General features: G+C 47.4%; 8 protein-coding genes across 8 annotated transcripts; 5 read left to right on the top strand and 3 right to left on the bottom strand.

Moving 5' to 3' along the window:
• The first annotated feature begins 221 nt into the window (after positions 1-221).
• F4817DRAFT_334452 (uncharacterized protein) lies at positions 222-1,626 on the top strand. Its single transcript, XM_049302897.1, has one exon. The coding sequence runs from the start codon at positions 601-603 to the stop codon at positions 1,390-1,392; it is 792 nt and encodes a 263-aa protein (XP_049160005.1). The 5' UTR covers positions 222-600; the 3' UTR covers positions 1,393-1,626.
• F4817DRAFT_334451 (uncharacterized protein) lies at positions 1,627-5,877 on the top strand. The gene is made up of 2 exons (XM_049302896.1): positions 1,627-2,247; positions 2,296-5,877. Exons 1-2 carry the CDS (start codon positions 2,108-2,110, stop codon positions 5,705-5,707), a joined length of 3,552 nt encoding a protein of 1,183 aa, XP_049160004.1. The 5' UTR covers positions 1,627-2,107; the 3' UTR covers positions 5,708-5,877.
• Positions 5,878-6,619: 742 nt separating this feature from the next.
• F4817DRAFT_334449 (periplasmic binding protein-like II) lies at positions 6,620-8,131 on the top strand. Its single transcript, XM_049302895.1, has 2 exons — positions 6,620-7,246; positions 7,317-8,131. Exons 1-2 carry the CDS (start codon positions 6,979-6,981, stop codon positions 7,967-7,969), a joined length of 921 nt encoding a protein of 306 aa, XP_049160003.1. The 5' UTR covers positions 6,620-6,978; the 3' UTR covers positions 7,970-8,131.
• Positions 8,101-9,371, top strand: F4817DRAFT_69656 (uncharacterized protein). The gene is made up of 2 exons (XM_049307782.1): positions 8,101-8,130; positions 8,268-9,371. Exon 2 carries the CDS (start codon positions 8,369-8,371, stop codon positions 9,242-9,244), a length of 876 nt encoding a protein of 291 aa, XP_049160002.1. The 5' UTR covers positions 8,101-8,130; positions 8,268-8,368; the 3' UTR covers positions 9,245-9,371.
• On the bottom strand, positions 9,302-11,221 carry F4817DRAFT_334444 (nucleoside diphosphate kinase). The gene is made up of 8 exons (XM_049302894.1): positions 10,295-11,221; positions 10,186-10,216; positions 10,087-10,130; positions 9,975-10,033; positions 9,872-9,916; positions 9,754-9,819; positions 9,648-9,697; positions 9,302-9,596 (listed from the first exon to the last, which is right to left on the bottom strand). The coding sequence occupies exons 1-8, from the start codon at positions 10,729-10,731 to the stop codon at positions 9,453-9,455; spliced, it is 876 nt and encodes a 291-aa protein (XP_049160001.1). The 5' UTR covers positions 10,732-11,221; the 3' UTR covers positions 9,302-9,452.
• Positions 11,222-11,315: 94 nt separating this feature from the next.
• Positions 11,316-14,656, top strand: F4817DRAFT_334443 (glycoside hydrolase family 31 protein). The gene is made up of 2 exons (XM_049302893.1): positions 11,316-11,618; positions 11,674-14,656. Exons 1-2 carry the CDS (start codon positions 11,528-11,530, stop codon positions 14,535-14,537), a joined length of 2,955 nt encoding a protein of 984 aa, XP_049160000.1. The 5' UTR covers positions 11,316-11,527; the 3' UTR covers positions 14,538-14,656.
• F4817DRAFT_334442 (P-loop containing nucleoside triphosphate hydrolase protein) lies at positions 14,657-15,975 on the bottom strand. Its single transcript, XM_049302892.1, has one exon. The coding sequence runs from the start codon at positions 15,682-15,684 to the stop codon at positions 14,887-14,889; it is 798 nt and encodes a 265-aa protein (XP_049159999.1). The 5' UTR covers positions 15,685-15,975; the 3' UTR covers positions 14,657-14,886.
• F4817DRAFT_69480 (uncharacterized protein) lies at positions 15,799-17,888 on the bottom strand. The gene has a single exon (XM_049307781.1). It carries the CDS (start codon positions 17,475-17,477, stop codon positions 15,912-15,914), a length of 1,566 nt encoding a protein of 521 aa, XP_049159998.1. The 5' UTR covers positions 17,478-17,888; the 3' UTR covers positions 15,799-15,911.
• Positions 17,889-17,949: the final 61 nt, after the last annotated feature.

Genomic DNA, 17,949 nt, shown 5'->3' with positions numbered 1-17,949 from the left:
GATATGATGTAGATACGTTGGTTTTTAGAGCCATGCAGTCATGTTGCATCGATGGACTGCTGAGTGTGAGCCTCGTATAGAATATGAGGTAGGTAATGAAATGCGTAGGACTAAGCTGATGTGCACGCTTACCTATGTACCTAGGTATACATCGCTAGGTACGGAATACATACGTAGAACGTGGCATAATTAAATGTTACTGTATAAAAGACTGAATAAGATGTGATAGCAAGCATTAAGTAACGACTAAGATAAGACCTTGAGTTTTCAACCAATGAGCTTCAATTACGACCGGAAAAAGGGGTCCAAACCCATTAAAGAAGGCGTTTTAATGTAACATGGGGAACTAACCGCATACGGCATTTCATTCTCGGGCAATCTTACGAGGAGCGACGAGAACATCGCGAGTTTGGGCGCTTCTCCGCCCTCACGCCTCACGATATTCTTTCCGCCGATTGCTTTGCGGCTTGATGTCGGTTTCTTGCTAGAGCGTAGCTACCGCCGCAGAAGCGCGCGCGCGCGGTGGCCAGTCACTCATTAATTACATTCCTTAATATACGACATTCTCTTGCTTTATCCAGTCGCTCATTTCATATAGCAATGCGCCGCATATTCGCGCTTCTACTGTCCGTATGGACGACATCGCGCGTCGCCGCGCAGGACGGCAGCAGCAGTGGCGCCGTCTGGGCGACGCCTCATGACAGCTATTCCTCCTCGGTCGGAGTGCTGGGGTGCAAAGTAAACACCAATCGCGTAGCCTACTGGCCGGGCGCAGTCGACTGCGACAACATCTGCATCTCGCTGAGCTACGAGGACCGGTCTGTGAAGCTGCTGCGCGTGGACCGGTCCGAGGGCGCGCATGATGTTAGCTACGACGCCTGGAATTATCTCTACACGGGCTACTCGGCGACCGAGAAGCCCACGGCTGGCGGCGCCGTCGCTATGAATTTCGCAAATGTGGATGCTTCCGAGTGCGCGGATCTGATCCACACCGACGGCGGCAAGCTCCCTCTTAGCGCCGCGAATAGCATGAATTTCTTGGCTAGCTGCCTCGCGCGTCCCGATACCTGGGTCGCGAAGAATTATCTTCTATATAATATTCTCGACCCCACGTGCGCTTGGGGCCACGACGAGGTGTGCACGTTGGATTGGCCGGCTGCTAATCAGGCAAGCTGCCCTAGTACGCTTGGAGACCCTGCTACTTTGACGTCGGCTCCGGTCTACAATATCAGATACCCTTCAGGACAAACTGTTGTAGCCTCGTCAGGACAAGTTGTCGATCCCCAAAGTGATAGTAATGGGTGTGTTGGAATGTCGCCCAATTTTTTTGTTTTAATTCTGGTAGGAGTGGCTTCAAACTGGTTGGCTCATGCAGGTGGTGTGCACTTCTAGGAGCCATGTGAGTCGGGCGTGGGATTTGATGTCGTCATAACGCCGACTGGATGCCGCATGTAGGTTGGGGGTCATTGGCAGGTTGGCCGACAAGGGTGTGGCAGCCTTTACGATGCGGTTGGAATTTGTCCTATATTCAGCATGATTACGAAGAGATACCCTGTTGATTGTTTGACGTCTATTTACAAATATTTCTTATCAATATATTATACACCGAGTTTATATTTCAAAAACTCAGTCACAGACCACGAACATGAAAGAGTATCATAATTGAGGATACAAGAGCCAACCAGAGCCTTGCCGTATATCCTCAGCCTAAGCACTAGAGCCTGCTGCTGATATGCAGGATGGGGTGTAGATGATTGGATGGAGGTAATAATGCATGTGAAGACTAAGAATGTCGGTGTCAAAACCTGGCCATCAAAGCCTGGATAATGAAACCTGAAGCCTTGTCGTAACACGCATCCTGTAGCCTTAACTGACAAACCCGGATCAGGCTGAGCCGTATAGGATGTCCTACTATATTCGTAAGGCCAAAGGCCCCAATATGGATATCCAACAGCATGATACGGTAGGTATATGCATCCGTATCTACTCGGTTATATAAAGATTGGTATCTCTTCGTTTCCCCCCTTATCCTTAACGGAAAGTCAGTTCAATTCTTCCAGATGAGATACCAACATCTATCATATACGCATACTTTTCGTCTGTCAACATGGCTACCAAGACACGCAAGATTCCCCAAAACCATTGGGATCGTCATAAAGAGACAATCCTAAACCTTTTTCTGACTTCCGATCTCTCCGTTGACGAATTGGCCCAAACCATGGATAGGGATCATGGGTTCTTTGCCACGTATGTCAATGCCTTCTAATATCGTAGCCGAGCTAACTCTCTCCCCAGTGTTTCACAATATGAGGCTCAATTCAGAGCCTGGAATGCTCGCAAGAACCTGAAAGTCCACGAATGGGAGGGGATCTTCGAAATAATCGACCGCCTTTCATCTCAGGATATACAATCTAGAGTTGTCATTTCAGGCCACCCCGTGGCAATGAATAGAATTCACCGGGCAAGACGCCACTGCAATAGAGAAACTCGCCTTAGAAAGCGTCGCAGAGTGGAAACGGACCTGTCTAACGTATCAGATGTCCACAAGACCAGTGATGCCTTTATCGAAGTTCAAAATTCAAGCGGTGAATGGCGTCAATATACAAGTTCAACACACAATACCAGTTCTGATAGAGTAGTTGAGCCAGTCGCCCAAGAGCTGATCGTCGACCATGAGGTCAATCAAGCTAGGCCCGTATATGATAACGACCTAGACCACCAGCATCCCCAGAACTTACCAGGTGGTTCTCCATGGTCATTCTCGTTCCATACTCCTGAGTTTATATCTAACGAGGGCGAGAATCCTGCATATCCCACGGATCCTTCAATCAGCGGTCCCGAACCTCAGGTCGCGCAGGCCTTAATTCAGTATGAATTCAATGAAGACATCATATCTCCAGGTGTTGAGATGGTAACCTCTCCCTGGCGGCTAGATTCCCTAGGACAGTTTTCTCTCGGGACACTATGCATAAACGACTTGCCGTTTGAGCGGTTCGAACGGGGCTCGGCATTAGAACGCCTTATTCCAGCTTTGCACCCATCTCCATGGCAAGACTCTGCGCTATTATCCGGAATCCAGACTTTAGTGACGAAATTTGTTGTTGAAGTTGCCACTGCTATGTCAGAAACCAACGAGAAGCCCCCTACGCAAAACGTTAACAAAGTATGGTTTACCTTAGAAAGGTTAAAATCTATTCTACCCAGAACTCGACAGGGATCAGGACATAGCAGCTTGGCTCGGCCGTCGCATGAGATGTTCGATGTTGAACTACATCGGATTCTTTTATTCTCAATTTCTAATGGATTTGCTGGTCTAGATGAAATACCCCTCAAACTAGTATTCAGGTTTCTAGATCAACATAGCAACGTCAGTTCCTTATTATCGCGCTGGTTCCAAGGTATCCCAAATCATTTTGCAAAAGGCCTCGCAGAAAAGCTGTTTCAAGTGGCAATAGAAGCGGGAAACCACCAAGCAACTAGATTCTTCCTCCAAAAGGGTTTGGCAGATGTCGATAATACATTCTGCTTCGTTGATGGCCAGAAGTATACACCTCTAGAGCGTGCCTCTAAGCTCGGAGAGCTGAAAGTGATTCACGAATTACTCCGGTTTAAGCCAGATGTTAACCAGACATTCTTCAACATATATGACAAAGATGACTTCGACTGCGGGCGAGCTCTAGGATGTTTGATATATGAACCGAAATACATGATACTGGGCCCAGGTGGATGCTTTATCGAGCACAGGAACGACCGTGTATTTCTTCCTGAGTATATGGAAACCGTGGACGCTTTAATAGACGCTGGAATAAAGGTATCTCCTTTTTTGGTCCACATCTCCCTTGAGAGGTACGTCAAAATGGATCTTGCTAAGAAGCTTATATCTAAACTCATACCATCTGATTATTCAGAGGTTATTTCCAGAGGCATCCTGTCTATTATCATCCGGAAGATTCCAGCTGGGGATGCCTTAGAAACTGTTTCAAATATTATATCCAGTTACGAAGAAACTAGGTATAAGAAGTGTCTAAGTCACCAAGATGAGGTGAATTGGGCAATCATGACTGCCGCCAAGCAAGGCAACTTCCAACTTGTTCAACAGTTTTTCCAACATGCCAAGTCTTCAACCCAGATCCTAAGTGCAGCAATTAGAGGAGGTAACCAAGAACTTATCGAGTTCATCCTGGCTCAAAAGCCCGCTATCCGCCAGACACCTGCTGAACTAATTAAAAAACCGGACGATTTGAACGACCCTTGCTTTTCGGATTATACAACACCACTGGCCGAAGCAATAGACGGAGGGGATGAGCTACTTGTAAAACGTCTTGAAAATGAAGGTGCTCTTGAACACCTTGACAATGTGATCGCCAGCTATACTGATATACCTTCGCGGCTCGATACCGCGATTTGCGCTGCATCCAAAGTAGGAAATATCGCGTATATCAGAAAATTACTACGCATCACTACTAATATCAACGAAGAAGCTGCCATCAATGCGCTATCAGAGGCAGCGAAAAATAGACGAGAAGATATAATTCGACTCTTACTCGACTCGGGAGTTTATATCAAGAATGACGGCTCATTCGCATACTTTAAGTTCATGGCCGAATTATATAAGTGGAATATGCCGCTCCTATTCGATGTAATATTAACTTTCCCAAGCTTTCGATCAACTTACAGCCATGCAAAACTTGATCAAGGATCAGAATTCCTGGAGATATTGGATTTCCTTTTCCAGCACAACCTAATACCTAGCTTTGATTTAATGGATGGCCTTTGCCTAGCAGTCTCGCAGTCTCGCAACTCAATACTTCGCCATATTCCCAGGTTAGGATTAAATATAACCAATCCTAGCGCATTATTGGATGCCGCAAAAGGACAGCCAATTATGCTACGAACACTTTTGGCATATGTCCCATCCACCCAAGAAGGTATCCTTGGGTTTGGAACAAGTTGTGTTGTGGATGCAATTCGGCGCAGTGATCTAGAATCATTAGATATTCTTCTTGCCTGCAAAGCTATCGATTTCAAACAAGCACTTTTCCACGACCATACTCCCCTAGCAGTGGCTATCGAAGCCGATGCAGCAAGCTGTTGCTCCCAATTTACATTTACGGCAAGACTCCTCGACGCAGGTTGTGACCCCAACGAACTCGTAGCTAGTTATTTCATCCGGTCTGAGAGGTCATTCAACATCACACCACTTATTAGAGCAATTAAGGCAGGGAATAAGAATTTAGTACAATTTCTTTTAGATCGCGGCGCTGATGTTAACAAAGCAGCTACCCATGGGGTGAAACAGACCCCATTGCAGGCTGCAGCAAAATGTGCAGATCTTGACATGACTGAGTTATTGCTTCGGAATGGCGCAGATGTCAACGGGAAGCCCTCAACATGTGGTGGTGGTACGGCTCTACAGTTCGCAGCCATAAGCGGAAACTGCAATATTGCTGCACTTCTTATTGATCGGGGTGCCAATATGTGTGATGCTCCGTCCACCTTCGACGGACGATGGCCTCTGGAGGGCGCCGCCGAGCACGGCCGGATAGATATGATCCAGTTCCTCTGGAACGTCAGTCTTGGTGGCTTTCCTATCGAGCAATGTCGCAAGGCAATAGACCTCGCAGAGAAGAACGGGCATAGAGCGTGTAGGGACTTGGTTCGGGAATTGGCAGCTTCGAGTGGAATCATGCTGACACTTGAGAATTAAGGGTAAGGTTAGGTTGTTATTTTTTTTTCTTACTTACAACTTTTGAAACTATGAGATAAGGAGAGTTTAGAGTCATATAGGTTCTTATATTTAGTTTTCAGACTAGAAAATACTACTGTTAAAGGAGAGGCTTAACCTAAGAAGAAAGTAATGGCGAGTGATATGATGCCGGGGTATGACTACCTAGGTTTTAGATACTTATATTTATAAATCTGCAAGTTGGCAACACTAAATATGACTAAAAATCTAAATTACTTAAAGAGTAGACTAAGGAGTGTAGACTTCGACGTTAAGTTTTGATGAAGTGCTTCATGTAAGGGGTTAGGGGACATTCGGTGTTCATTATACAGATCTCAAAGTGCCTTCATTTCAACCTTACTGGTGTAAGTGTCCTCCTAGAATTCTCAATGAGCACCATTTTGCCAGAGGATAGTCTCAACCGTTCCTTGATTTTCTTCCTCGCCGTTAGCTTTCCGTGGTCTGCCAACCTTTCCCATCTCAGATCGGTGGTGCTTCTCCAGAGAATCGATACAGTCGAATGACGCACTGCATTGGCAAATATAGTGATTTTGATTCTGAAGCGGTAAGAAAAGTTCTACGGAAATAGTGTATTGTTTGAGTATGGTGCAGGCGCGTAGAAGCCCAAGTGCACCGCCCAAGTGAGGCTATGTGACTAGACGTGCACTATAGTCTATTGTAGTAGGGGGTTCAAGATACATAGGTGTTGAGACTCCTTGGGCTGGCCAACGTTACCTTTGTTTTGTATATGTATTAATGATATGATACTGAAATATAGATGTTGGCTTGAATCCGACTACTAGTGGTGAGTTGTTGAATTGAAATATGAAGTTTTCAAAGCATGGGAACACCCAAGTGTGATAAACAACTATAATTTAAATTAACTACCTCTAATGTATGTCTTCCTTCCCATATCAAAAATTAATACTGAGTTAATGCATATTATAATACATTCATTAATATAGGCTGTGGTTAACCTTAATAACTTGCATCAGAAGACGGAACAAGCTTTATATTGCCCCGCAATAAGCTGTCCCGCGCATATCCGCAACTGCGAGTAATTGCCGATCTGGTTAACCTAATGCATTAAGCACATCAACGTCATGCGCGGTTTGTCTCTCAACTTTTAAACAGTTGCGTCTCATTTTTCCCGTTTTCAACTAGCGAATATTTTGTCGGGACTAAAAATTAGCTGCTCATTTATTTGTAATACCTAGCACTTCGTGGTGGTGTATCGAATCAGAATAGTAGACATGGCAGAGTCTTCTCAACCCCTCCGGATCGGTTTCGTACCGGAGCACTTTTCCACGCCGCTCTACTTCGCCCAGAAGCATTTCGGTCTCACAGCCACACTGATTCCGTTCCCCTCCGGAACGGGCCATATGATTACAGCTATCCGGTCCGGCGAGATCGATGTCGGTATTGGCTTGACGGAAGCTTGGGTTGCGGGTCTTGGCAAGGAAGATACGCCTGGTGATGGCGGCTACCGCATCGTCGGGACTTACGTTGAAACCCCTCTCTGTAAACTACCTACCTAACCATAATACTGTATTGCATGAATCATATGAGACTTATTAATATTTACACATAGGCTGGGCAATTTCGACTGGCGCCAAACGGCCCGAGATCACTTCCGTGTCCTCATTGAAGGGGTCTAAGATCGGGATCTCACGCATCGGCTCCGGCAGCCAAGTAATGGGCTACGTATTAGCCGACCAGCAGGGCTGGTTGACGCCTGGTGCATCGCCGTACTCAGACTTCGTAGTACTGCAGAACTTCGCGAACCTCCGGAAAGCGGTTAACGACGGCACAGCCGACTTCTTCATGTGGGAGCACTTCACGTCGAAGCGGTACTACGATAGCGGGGAGATCCGACGGGTAGGTGAGATCTACACGCCGTGGAGCAGCTGGAAGATTGTGGCGTCGACGGCGCTGCTGCCGGAGCAAAACCCAGATAAGCGACTCTTAGACCTATTTAAGAAGCTAGATGAGGGCATCAACTACTTCTCTTCGCATTATGATGAGGCCGTCAAGTATATCAGCACCGAGCTTGATTATTCAGAGGCTGATGCGAGGGAGTGGTTGAGCACGGTACGGTTCGCTACCAAGACAGAAGGCGTGGACTTGAAGGTGATCCAGAGCTGTGTTAATATCTTGCGCAAAGCGGGAGTTTTGGCTGAGGGCAAGGGTTTACAGCCGGAGAGCATGCTGGCTAACGGATTAGGTGCGCAATTCCCGCAATAAGTCCCATGGCATTTTCATAGAAAAATAAGAATACAAGGTCTCTAAAAAAGGGGAGAGATTGTGTCCCCTTATTCTTATTTGTTTATTATCTACCTACCTAGGTACCTACATTTTGATCTTGCATCGTACCAAGCCTTTAGGATCGCAATGCGACATATATAGTAAGTCGTCATTGCTTTAGCCCCACATTGCAGCTCTCCACATACAATTCGATATCCAAGATATTTCCAAATCAAGCTTCACCTCAACAATTTCTAAAGCTACGGAAAGCCGTTTCTCTTCTCACACCCTACGACAGGATTGCCCTCCCCGGTGGATAACAATTGGACCTAGAAATTTACTCCTACAAATCTAGCATTCTCCGAAATCCACGTTACAATTAAACAGAGAGCGTCTAAAATGTCATCTACCATCCACGCCCGCTGGCTGCGACAAACCCGTTTCCTCTCCACCCACTCCCGACCTTCAAACCCAACCACACCAATCCACACCCTGCGCATCCGAACCACACCACATCCACGAAGCAGACGCTTCCAATCCACCAAACAACCCTCCCCTCCCAACTCAACCTCCGAGTCCCAAGCCCGCCAAACCCGCCGCTTCGACGCCATCCTCACACGCACAAGCCGCTGGCTCCCCAAGCGTCTTCGGCCATACCTCGAAAAACTGCGCTCGGCGCCCTTCTCGCACGTAGCCGCGTTCCTCGTGCTCCACGAAATCACAGCCGCAGTCCCGTTGCTCGCACTCGCATACGGCTTCCACCGCGCAGACTGGGTGCCGACGGCATGGGTGCTCGGGCCGTGGGCGGCCTGGGCAGAGGAGGGGCTGTCGCGGTATATGCGCTGGTTCCGGAAGAAAGGCTGGTTTGGGCTGGGGGACGAGGCGGATGGGGGGAAGGAGGGGGAGGAGAAGTTGGAGAGGAGGTTGAAGGCGGAGATGGAGAGGGAGAAGGAGAAGGGGAGGAGTGGGGGGAGTTGGTTTGGGTCTTGGAGGAGGCGGAAAGGTGAGGATGGTGTTGATGGTACATCCATGAGTGAAGAACATGTAGATGGAGCTGGGAAGGGCAAGGGTGCAAAGGCTTGGAGGAAGGTTAAGGATACGGTCACAGCCGAGAATACGGAAAAGGGGTATAAGATTGGCATACAAATTGCCGCGGCCTACGCAATAACAAAAGCGTTGCTAATACCAAGGATAGCAATTAGTCTATGGGCGACCCCTTGGTTAGCTAGGGGGTTTGTAACCGCGAGGCGCTCCTTGTGGAAAAAGCGTAGCTAAGAATAAAGCCACTCCCATCCGATTATGCAAATGTAATATCACGGATAGAGGCCCTTATTTGTCTATAATTCTTAGTTTATTGCAATGTGCACTTTTTGTCTGATCTGACTACATGGTCTTGTCTGTTTCGCTTGTCTAAGCTAGATCAAACTGCTATCACGTCATGCGGATCTCTACCACCATATTTTTTTTCCTACTCGTAGTTTTCTTACTCGTAGAGCCACTTAGCCTGGGCGCTCTCCCAGCTGACGACGTCACCCTCGCTGAACCACAGGGCAATCTCCTTCTTGGCGTTCTCGACGCTGTCGGAGCCGTGGCAGACGTTGCGGCCGGTCTGGAGAGCGAAGTCACCCTACAAGCTGTTAGTTTTGATTGGAATCTCGTGAAAATTCTGTTTACTTACACGGATGGTACCGGGGGCAGAGGCGAGGGGGTTGGTGGCACCGAGGAGAGCTGAAAAGTAACGGTTAGTGTTGACACGTTTAACGATATAGGGGGTTTGAGCGTACTTCGGCCAGTCTTGACGGCATCAAGACCCTCCCAGACCATGGCAGCAATCGGGCCGCTGTTCATGTCTAAGCTCGGGTTAGCTATGTTAAAAAGCGAAAAGCTGCTATAATGGCATACACTCAATTAGACCAGGGAAGAAGGGCTTGTCCTTAAGGTCGGCGTCTGTTATGATTGTGTTAGTTTACAAATGTTGTGCTTCGGTAGGGTGGCACCAGCTTACAGTGCTTCTCGAGGTGGGCCTTGCCGGGGGTAACCAGCTTGATGGCGACAAGCTTGAAGCTATTCTACCGTTAGACCGTAATCTGAGAATATAAAGGGGTTATTCTACCCACCCTCGGCTCTCGAAGCGAGAGATGATAGCGCCAACAAGGCCACGCTAGAATTAAGGGTTAGGGAGTGTTCGAGGGCTTCGTATGGGTGAATTGAAGTACCTGGACGCCATCGGGCTTGATAGCAATGAAACTATAAACATCCTATTAGATTTTATCCGTTCCATAGCATTTACTACCCTTAAAAAGGGCAAGGGGTAGGGTAACTCACGTCTGCTCGGTCGACATTTTGGGCTCTGGTACAGCTTCTTGAGTGTATAGAGGGGTAGGTACTGTTTGGTAAAGAGTGGTGGTAGTAGTAACCGTTGAAGTAGAAGGGGAAAAAGATCCCTTGAGGTTGTCTAAGTCGTACTTGATGCTTTGCCTAAATGTCCAAGCTTGACGATCTGGTTGAGTCTTCCAGGGAAAAAGGAAGAATAAAAGAAATAGGAGGACGGCGCTTCCAAAGATTGTGAAGAAAAGATGGAGGGTGGGGTGACGGCTATAGTGGGGTATTAGGCCTAAGAATCTCACATTGGGCGGTCGCTGTTGCCCGCGATTGGGTTTGCTATGGTTTTCAACCCTGTGGGTCTCATTTGGAACTGGAGCTGGAACTGGAGCTGCGACTGGGGCCTTGTGGCGTCTCGAAACATCCTGTGGCTTGTACATCTTGGATAACTGTATAACAGGGTCAGGTGCTTTTCTGCTTTTCTGCTTTTCCTCAACTATGTATTTCCAGGATAGTAGTCTCGATTAAGTATTTCAGGGGTTCTCGAGGATATTCAGGTCGATACACATGTGAGAGCAACCTCCGATATGATTGGTCAACTCTTTCTGATGGGTCTAAATAGGAAATAGGGGAGAGGGTGGAAAGTGTACAGAAGCAACCGTTACCTATGTATGATCACAACTTAGGAGCTTTGAGACTTATTAAAAGAACTGCAGTGCACTTGCGTAACTCATAGAGGGTGTGATGACAAAATACGTGAAGGATATGACCGCATCTTTTACAACAAACCACTACTCTGTGAGTATTCTAAGTAAACAAATTGAACAATTGGCCAATATTGTCCGTAGTGTGGCTAGTACCTAATAGAAGCCATTGCTATTGTGGCTTATGGGGCTGTTAGAGATCTCAGAGGTGCTTCCAATGGATGAGATAATAGTAGGAATAGTGGGGAAGATTAACCCCAATGTTTGGTTAAATTCGGGGAAGCTTGTACCTAAGCTATGTAGCATTGAGCTGTCTTTTTGAACGAACAGCTAGCATCAACTTCTTTGACCTCCCACAATTAAATCACATAAATACAATTGCTTGCGATTCCGCGAAGCAATTTCACAGCTAATCTCATGACCCTATATCCATGAGATCCTTTTATTTAGTCCTATCTTTTATTTAATACTTATTGCTGGTTCTTCCTACATTCATAACCCTTATAAGGGACGCCGTGCCAAGGGACCAAATATGCCCGGTGCCGGTACAAGTCGCCTATCCTCAAGATGGCCGGTTTTCTTGTGCCTTCTCACCGTCCTATGCTCTCTTTTTACACCAGGAGGTAAACATTTAACCATAGGCTAAACTAATATCCCTAGGTAGCTAATTGGAAATAGTGGCGGTTAAGGAAAACGATTTCAAGAAATGCCACCAGTCGGGCTTCTGCAAGAGAAATAGGGACTACGCTGATAATGCAGCTTCCCTGGGATCCTCATGGCAAGCACCGTATAAGATCTCTCCCGAGCTGGCCTCGTTCAAAGATGGCCAATTCCAAGCCACAATCCTGAAGACTATCGACGAGCAAGGAATCACTGTTCGGCTCCCTCTCACCGTATCTTTCTTGAAGTCGGGTACGGCACGTGTCTCTGTTGACGAGCAGAGGAGGCAAGAGAAGGACATCGAGCTCAGGCACAATAGCAAAGCCAGAAAAGAAAGATATAATGAAGCTGAAAAATGGGCTATCGTCGGTGGCTTGGACGTCGACACGGATGCCAAAGTTTCCCACGAGAGCAAGACCGGAATCAAGATCCAGTACGGCCCAAACTCTGCATTCGAGGCTGACATAACCTACGAGCCGTATTCGATCGATTTTAAACGGGATGGTGTTACTCAAATCAAGTTCAACGATCGAGGATTGATGAACTTGGAGCATTGGCGAGCAAAGATCGAGAAGCCAACACCCGAGAAGAAAGAAGGAGAGGAATCACAAGAAGAAAAGAAGGAAGAAACCCCTGAAGTAGCCCCGTCAGAAGACGAGAGCACTTGGTGGGACGAGGCCTTTGGTGGGAACACTGACTCCAAGCCCCGCGGCCCCGAGAGTGTTGCACTTGATATCACCTTTTTTGGTTACGAGCATGTCTATGGAATTCCTGAACACGCCGGTCCCTTGTCGTTGAAAGAGACGCGTGGCGGCGAAGGCAACTATGCAGAGCCCTACAGGCTGTACAATGCCGATGTCTTCGAGTACATCTTGGACAGCCCAATGACCTTGTATGGTGCAATCCCTTTCATGCAAGCTCAGCGAAAGGATTCCACAGTTGGCGTTTTCTGGCTCAATGCCGCCGAAACTTGGATTGACATCACCAAAGTTAAGGAATCCACGAATCCCTTGGCTCTTGGAATTGGTGCCAAAACAAGTACTCAAACTCATTGGATCTCAGAAGCCGGTTTGATGGACGTCTTCGTTTTCCTTGGACCAACTCCCCGCGACATAACTAAGAGCTATGCCGAGCTTACTGGTACTACCGCATTACCTCAGGAATTCTCCCTCGGGTATCACCAATGCCGGTGGAACTATGTCTCGGACGACGACGTCAAGGAAGTCGACCGTAGGATGGATCGGTACAACATCCCCTATGATGTCATTTGGCTGGACATCGAGTATACCGATGACAAAAAGTACTTCACTTGGGATAACGACATGTTCAAGGATCCGATTTCCATGGGTAAGCACTTGGATGCTCATGGAAGAAAACTGGTCACCATTATTGATCCGCATATCAAGAATGTGGGCGGCTATCATGTGTCTGATGAGCTCAAGTCGAAGGGCCTAGCCGTCAAGAATAAGGATGGCAATGACTTTGACGGCTGGTGTTGGCCAGGATCTTCTCACTGGATCGATGCGTTCAATCCTGCAGCCATCAAATGGTGGTCATCCCTTTTCAATTATGATGCGTTCAAGGGTACCATGGAGAATACATTTATCTGGAATGATATGAATGAACCATCCGTGTTTAATGGACCCGAAGTTACCATGCCAAAAGACAACCTTCATCATGGTGACTGGGAACATCGTGATGTTCATAACCTCAATGGAATGACTTTCCACAATGCGACATATGAGGCTCTCCTTTCCCGAAAGAAGGGCGAGCTACGACGTCCATTCGTACTTACCAGATCATTCTATGCTGGTTCTCAGCGTCTTGGAGCTATGTGGACGGGTGACAACCAGGCTAGCTGGGAACACCTTGGAGCCTCTATCCCTATGATCCTTGCTCAAGGAATCTCTGGATTCCCCTTCTCTGGCGCTGATGTCGGCGGTTTCTTCGGCAATCCGGAATTAGAGCTACAGAGTCGTTGGTACCAAGCTGGCGCCTTTTACCCTTTCTTCCGAGGACACGCTCATATTGATGCTCGGCGCCGGGAGCCATTCCTACTCGCAGAGCCGCACCGGTCTATCATTACCTCCGCCCTTCGCCTTCGTTATAGTCTACTTCCAGCTTGGTACACTGCATTTTACCACGCTAACCGTGACGGAAGCCCCATCATACGCCCTCTATATTGGACGCATCCAAGTGAGGAAGGTGGCTTCGACATTGACGACCAGTTCTTTGTTGGATCGACAGGCCTCCTGGTTAAGCCAATCGTGGAGAAGGACAAGACTTCTACGGATATTTACATCCCAGATAGTGAGGTCTACTATAACTATTTCAATTACAAGAAGCTACCTACGACCAAGGGCAAGCACTTAACCGTGGATGCACCCCTTGAGGCTATCCCTGTCTTGATACAGGGTGGACACATCCTCCCCCGCCGTGATATCCCGCGACGTTCCTCCCAGCTGATGAAGTTCGACGATTATACCCTCGTCGTAGCCGTTGGCAAGAACGGCGAAGCAGAAGGAGAATTGTACGTTGATGATGGTGACTCTTTTGATTACGAAAAGGGGCAATACATCCACCGCAAGTTCAAGCTCGATGGTTCAACGCTTGCTTCTACCGATGCGGAAGGTCGTGATGCCAAGAGCATTAAGGAAGGAGACTGGCTAAAGCGGATGCGCAACGTTGCCGTCGACAAGATCATCGTCGTCGGGGCACCTTCGTCTTGGGCTAGCAAGAAGGAAGTAATTGTTGAGTCTGAGGGCAAGAAAGTCTCAGTCCCGCTTACTTACTATAAGGCGGACGGTGATAGGGGCACATTTGCGGTTATAGGACGTATTGGTGCTAGGATCGGCGCCGATTGGACCATTACTTTTGCTTAGAGGATTAGATATGAATGTAGGTATTACCTATAGAGACGAATATGATGACCAGAAACCGTTACGGATTTTCCAAAGATACCTATGTATGGATACCTGATAAATGACGCTAAATTTTTGCAGTTAAAAATTCCTGTTGTATTCTGTTATCGCCAAATGCAGTGTCTTTCTTAACCCAAGTTTAACTAATCTAACCTGTATATTGGGTTAACCCTGCACCACAGGTCCTGCCACGTCCTATTATGTACCTAAGGTATCTTTTTATCCAACATATTGCTTAAACTTGAGCAACTCGTCTTCGAAATCCACGCTTCCAGGCGGATTTCTGAATCTATCTAAAAAGTCATTCATCTTAGGTCTCTTGCTGCCTGGAATGCTGTCGTACCCGTTGGTCCTTTAAAGGATGCACACGGACCAACGGGTACTTCCTCCATCTATCATCTAAAGTTGCAAGTCCCGGATCGGCGATGTTTTTCTGCGGTGGGTCAGGGATTTCTTGGGCTCTGCCTGCTCTGTCCATCTTCTGAATTGCAGAAGGGTCGAATTTCTTCGCGAAGTCTCGGATCTGCTGGATGGCGCCATCGAAAACGGTCGGACCGGTTCGGGCCAACGCGGCGTCGAAGTGCCCCTTGGTGAGCACCCGGGTTTCACTATACTTTTCCGACTTGTCGAGTTCGTCTTGGCAGATAAGCGCTGCTTGGGTGCAGATTGTCTTTATGTCTGATCCGGTGAAGCCGGCGGTGCGACCGGCTAGGTGTGAGAGATTGACGCTTGAGTCTACCTTCTCGTCTCGGAGGAATATGCCGAAGATTTTCTCACGAGCAGCGCGAGTTGGCAAGCCGATGAATAAACGCGCAGGTACACGGCGCATTACAGCGTCATCCAGGTCGTTCGGATGGTTCGTCGCAAGTAGCAAGAATGGCGGCATCTTAGAGCCTTTCAACCCGTCTTGCTGGTTTAGCAACTCATTGAGACGACTCCGTTCCCAGCTCCGGTCGTCCGGGCCACGCTTCCGGAACAGGGCATCTGCTTCGTCGATGAATATGATGCTGGGAGCAACCATCGAGCCGAGGTTGAAGAGAGCCTTGATCAGCTTCTCCGATTCCCCTACCCACTTGCTTTCAAGCTCTGCCGCGGAGACGTGTATCATCACCACTTTGTACTCGTGCGCCAAGACTCGCGCCAGTTGTGTCTTTCCTGTCCCTGGCGGGCCGTAGAGCAAGGCGCCGCGAATGCGAGACTTGCTTAAGAGGCCATATTGGGACTTTGGGTCTGAGCTGGCTAGGTCTACGAGTTTTTTAATGGTGCTTTTGGTATCTTCGTCGACTTCGATGTCTTTTCAGCTCTGTTCGACGGTGTCTAGATGTTTTGTTAGTCTTAGGAGTAAGGTTCTGTATATAGCAAGTAGGTAAGCTCACCGGAGTTGACAATAGAGTCCAGCAATGTGTTCTCATGCTTATATTTGCAGGAATCACCTTTGATAGTCTCAATTGCTTTTCGTGCGTCCTCGTGGAAGCTGTCCCATTGTCCTGGTGGTGTCTTCTCCTTTTCCTCCATCCACTCGTATAGCACCTTGAGTCTCGCAAATGCCCTTTCGACGTTCTTAATATCTAAGTTGGCGCCTAAGGCGCTTGCCAGTAACTCCATTTCACGATCCTTGAAGTCAGGGTCGTTGAGCCGTTTTGTGGCGAAACTCTCTTCCGAGAGTTTCCAATCAGCGTGTGGCTCCAATAATCCCGAGAAAGACCGGATTTTTCGTCCTTCTTGGATCTTCTCCTGTAGTTTCCGAGTATTAACTTTCTGCGTCGTCTTCTTGTGGTCCTGTTTAAGTAGCTCTTTCTGTAAGTCCGTTTTGATCGGCACTATTACCTGCACTACCTTGACTGGATTAGACCCGAGATCAGAGAGGAACTCGTCATCATCCGGAGGTGACGGTGGCCAATAACCATATATTGGATCGTCCTGGTTATCAATGGCAATAACAGCAATCTCCTTTCCTTGACTTCTGGCTTCTTTGACGGCATCCCTCAGATGCGTTAAAACATTGCGAGGGGGTTTGTAGATGTCTTCTGCGACTTCAGGTAATAATATGATTATAGGACGTTCTTGTTTTTCCGGAGTAGCTATCTGCGAAGAGCCCCTTTTATCCGATGTCGAGGTAAACAATTTTGCGAACGGAAATGGAAGCTTCTTTCTTGCTTCTTGTTTAGGCTCAGATTCTCCTGATTTGTCCGCTTCTGTTTCCATTGACTTGGGCTTTTCAGGATCTGATGTCGAATCATCTAGTTTCTCATCAGATTTCGGCGTTTCCGACAGCTTTTCAGGCTCTACAAAATAGAGATCTCTAAATGTTGACATTCCCTCAGGAAGAGAATGGCCCGATAGTGTGGCAAAATGAGTCGCAAGGTTCTCAAAATCGTGTAGTCCCAAGGTGATAATATCGGCTCCAATGTCTCTCGCAAAGCGCTGTACCACTAGATTTAGAAATTGCTGGCCGTGGGAGGCGTGTGGCATCCGGAGTGCCATAGCATCATGACAAAACTTTCTAGGGAGTTCCATATCCGAATGGTCTTGTTGCCCCTTCGTGTCTCGAGGAAACACAAGGTCAAACAGACTCTCATACATCACAGAATCAATAGCATAATGCTCAGGCTTTTCAGCCTCTGGAGCTTGATTGCTTGATGCATCATTGATAATCAACGGGATGTCGTATTCAGCTAGTTCTTCGAAAGTTTTAATGCAACTTTTGAACCAGGAGGGCAGTTCTGACTGGGCCACTTCATCTTCTGCAGTGGCAGGCGTCATTATGCCATTTGTCGAGTCGTCTGATGTAGCAGCGGACTCGCTATTGGCGTCTTCTATGCCCTCGGGGACTTTGTCGTTTATTTTTGGCTTGTCCTGGGCTGTAGACGCATTTTGCTCTGTAATATCTTCTCCAGTCATCGTAGCAAGCTAATAGTCCTACGACTTAGAGTACTACTGCTATCGGTTGACTGTTGTGAATTTGTTGCACAATCGAGGTGGCAACTTAGGCCGCTGTAGGGATAGAGTAAGACTTATATTAAAACGTAAATAAAAGGACTCAGAACTTGTTAAAATTATTAATATTTATGAAACTTGAATACTCTCTTATTCCCAAGCTTTCGGTAGTTTTCTCTCATTTCTATAAGGAAGCCGACCCCTATGTGAGGCATCCAGCGGGGCTGTGAAAATACAACTACCACCCTAAATTATTTCATAGTCTAGGTAGGCTAAGTTGTTAAGCGCTGTAGCCTGGTTGAATGCCTAATAGAATTCTATAAAATGCTTAGTTCGTAAGCACCATTGAAATCTAAGTCTTTAGGTCCTGCATAAGCCTCAGCCACTCACATTCTTTGTGATTGGTGTTTAGGATGATGAAGCTTTATGCATCTAC

The sequence above is a fragment of the Daldinia loculata genome (genome assembly GCF_022478755.1).
Source record: "Daldinia loculata strain CBS 113971 unplaced genomic scaffold F4817scaffold_18, whole genome shotgun sequence".
In the NCBI taxonomy this organism is placed as follows: Eukaryota; Fungi; Ascomycota; class Sordariomycetes; order Xylariales; family Hypoxylaceae; genus Daldinia; species Daldinia loculata.
This window is presented reverse-complemented; position numbering and strand designations above follow the sequence as displayed.

Excerpts from the sequence above, each read along its gene's own strand:
- F4817DRAFT_334444 (XM_049302894.1), bottom strand. The coding sequence starts at position 10,731 with ATGTACAAGCCACAGGATGTTTCGAGACGCCACAAGGCCCCAGTCGCA. Across the intron at positions 10,217-10,294 it reads AAAATGTCGACCGAGCAGAC|TTTCATTGCTATCAAGCCCG; the intron begins GTGAGTTACCCT and ends GGATGTTTATAG. Across the intron at positions 9,917-9,974 it reads GGCCCACCTCGAGAAGCACT|ACGCCGACCTTAAGGACAAG; the intron begins GTAAGCTGGTGC and ends CAATCATAACAG.
- F4817DRAFT_334451 (XM_049302896.1), top strand. The coding sequence starts at position 2,108 with ATGGCTACCAAGACACGCAAGATTCCCCAAAACCATTGGGATCGTCAT. Across the intron at positions 2,248-2,295 it reads GATCATGGGTTCTTTGCCAC|TGTTTCACAATATGAGGCTC; the intron begins GTATGTCAATGC and ends CTCTCTCCCCAG.
- F4817DRAFT_334449 (XM_049302895.1), top strand. The coding sequence starts at position 6,979 with ATGGCAGAGTCTTCTCAACCCCTCCGGATCGGTTTCGTACCGGAGCAC. Across the intron at positions 7,247-7,316 it reads TTACGTTGAAACCCCTCTCT|GCTGGGCAATTTCGACTGGC; the intron begins GTAAACTACCTA and ends ATTTACACATAG.
- F4817DRAFT_334442 (XM_049302892.1), bottom strand. The coding sequence starts at position 15,684 with ATGATACACGTCTCCGCGGCAGAGCTTGAAAGCAAGTGGGTAGGGGAA.
- F4817DRAFT_334443 (XM_049302893.1), top strand. The coding sequence starts at position 11,528 with ATGCCCGGTGCCGGTACAAGTCGCCTATCCTCAAGATGGCCGGTTTTC. Across the intron at positions 11,619-11,673 it reads CTCTCTTTTTACACCAGGAG|TGGCGGTTAAGGAAAACGAT; the intron begins GTAAACATTTAA and ends AATTGGAAATAG.
- F4817DRAFT_334452 (XM_049302897.1), top strand. The coding sequence starts at position 601 with ATGCGCCGCATATTCGCGCTTCTACTGTCCGTATGGACGACATCGCGC.
- F4817DRAFT_69656 (XM_049307782.1), top strand. The coding sequence starts at position 8,369 with ATGTCATCTACCATCCACGCCCGCTGGCTGCGACAAACCCGTTTCCTC.
- F4817DRAFT_69480 (XM_049307781.1), bottom strand. The coding sequence starts at position 17,477 with ATGACTGGAGAAGATATTACAGAGCAAAATGCGTCTACAGCCCAGGAC.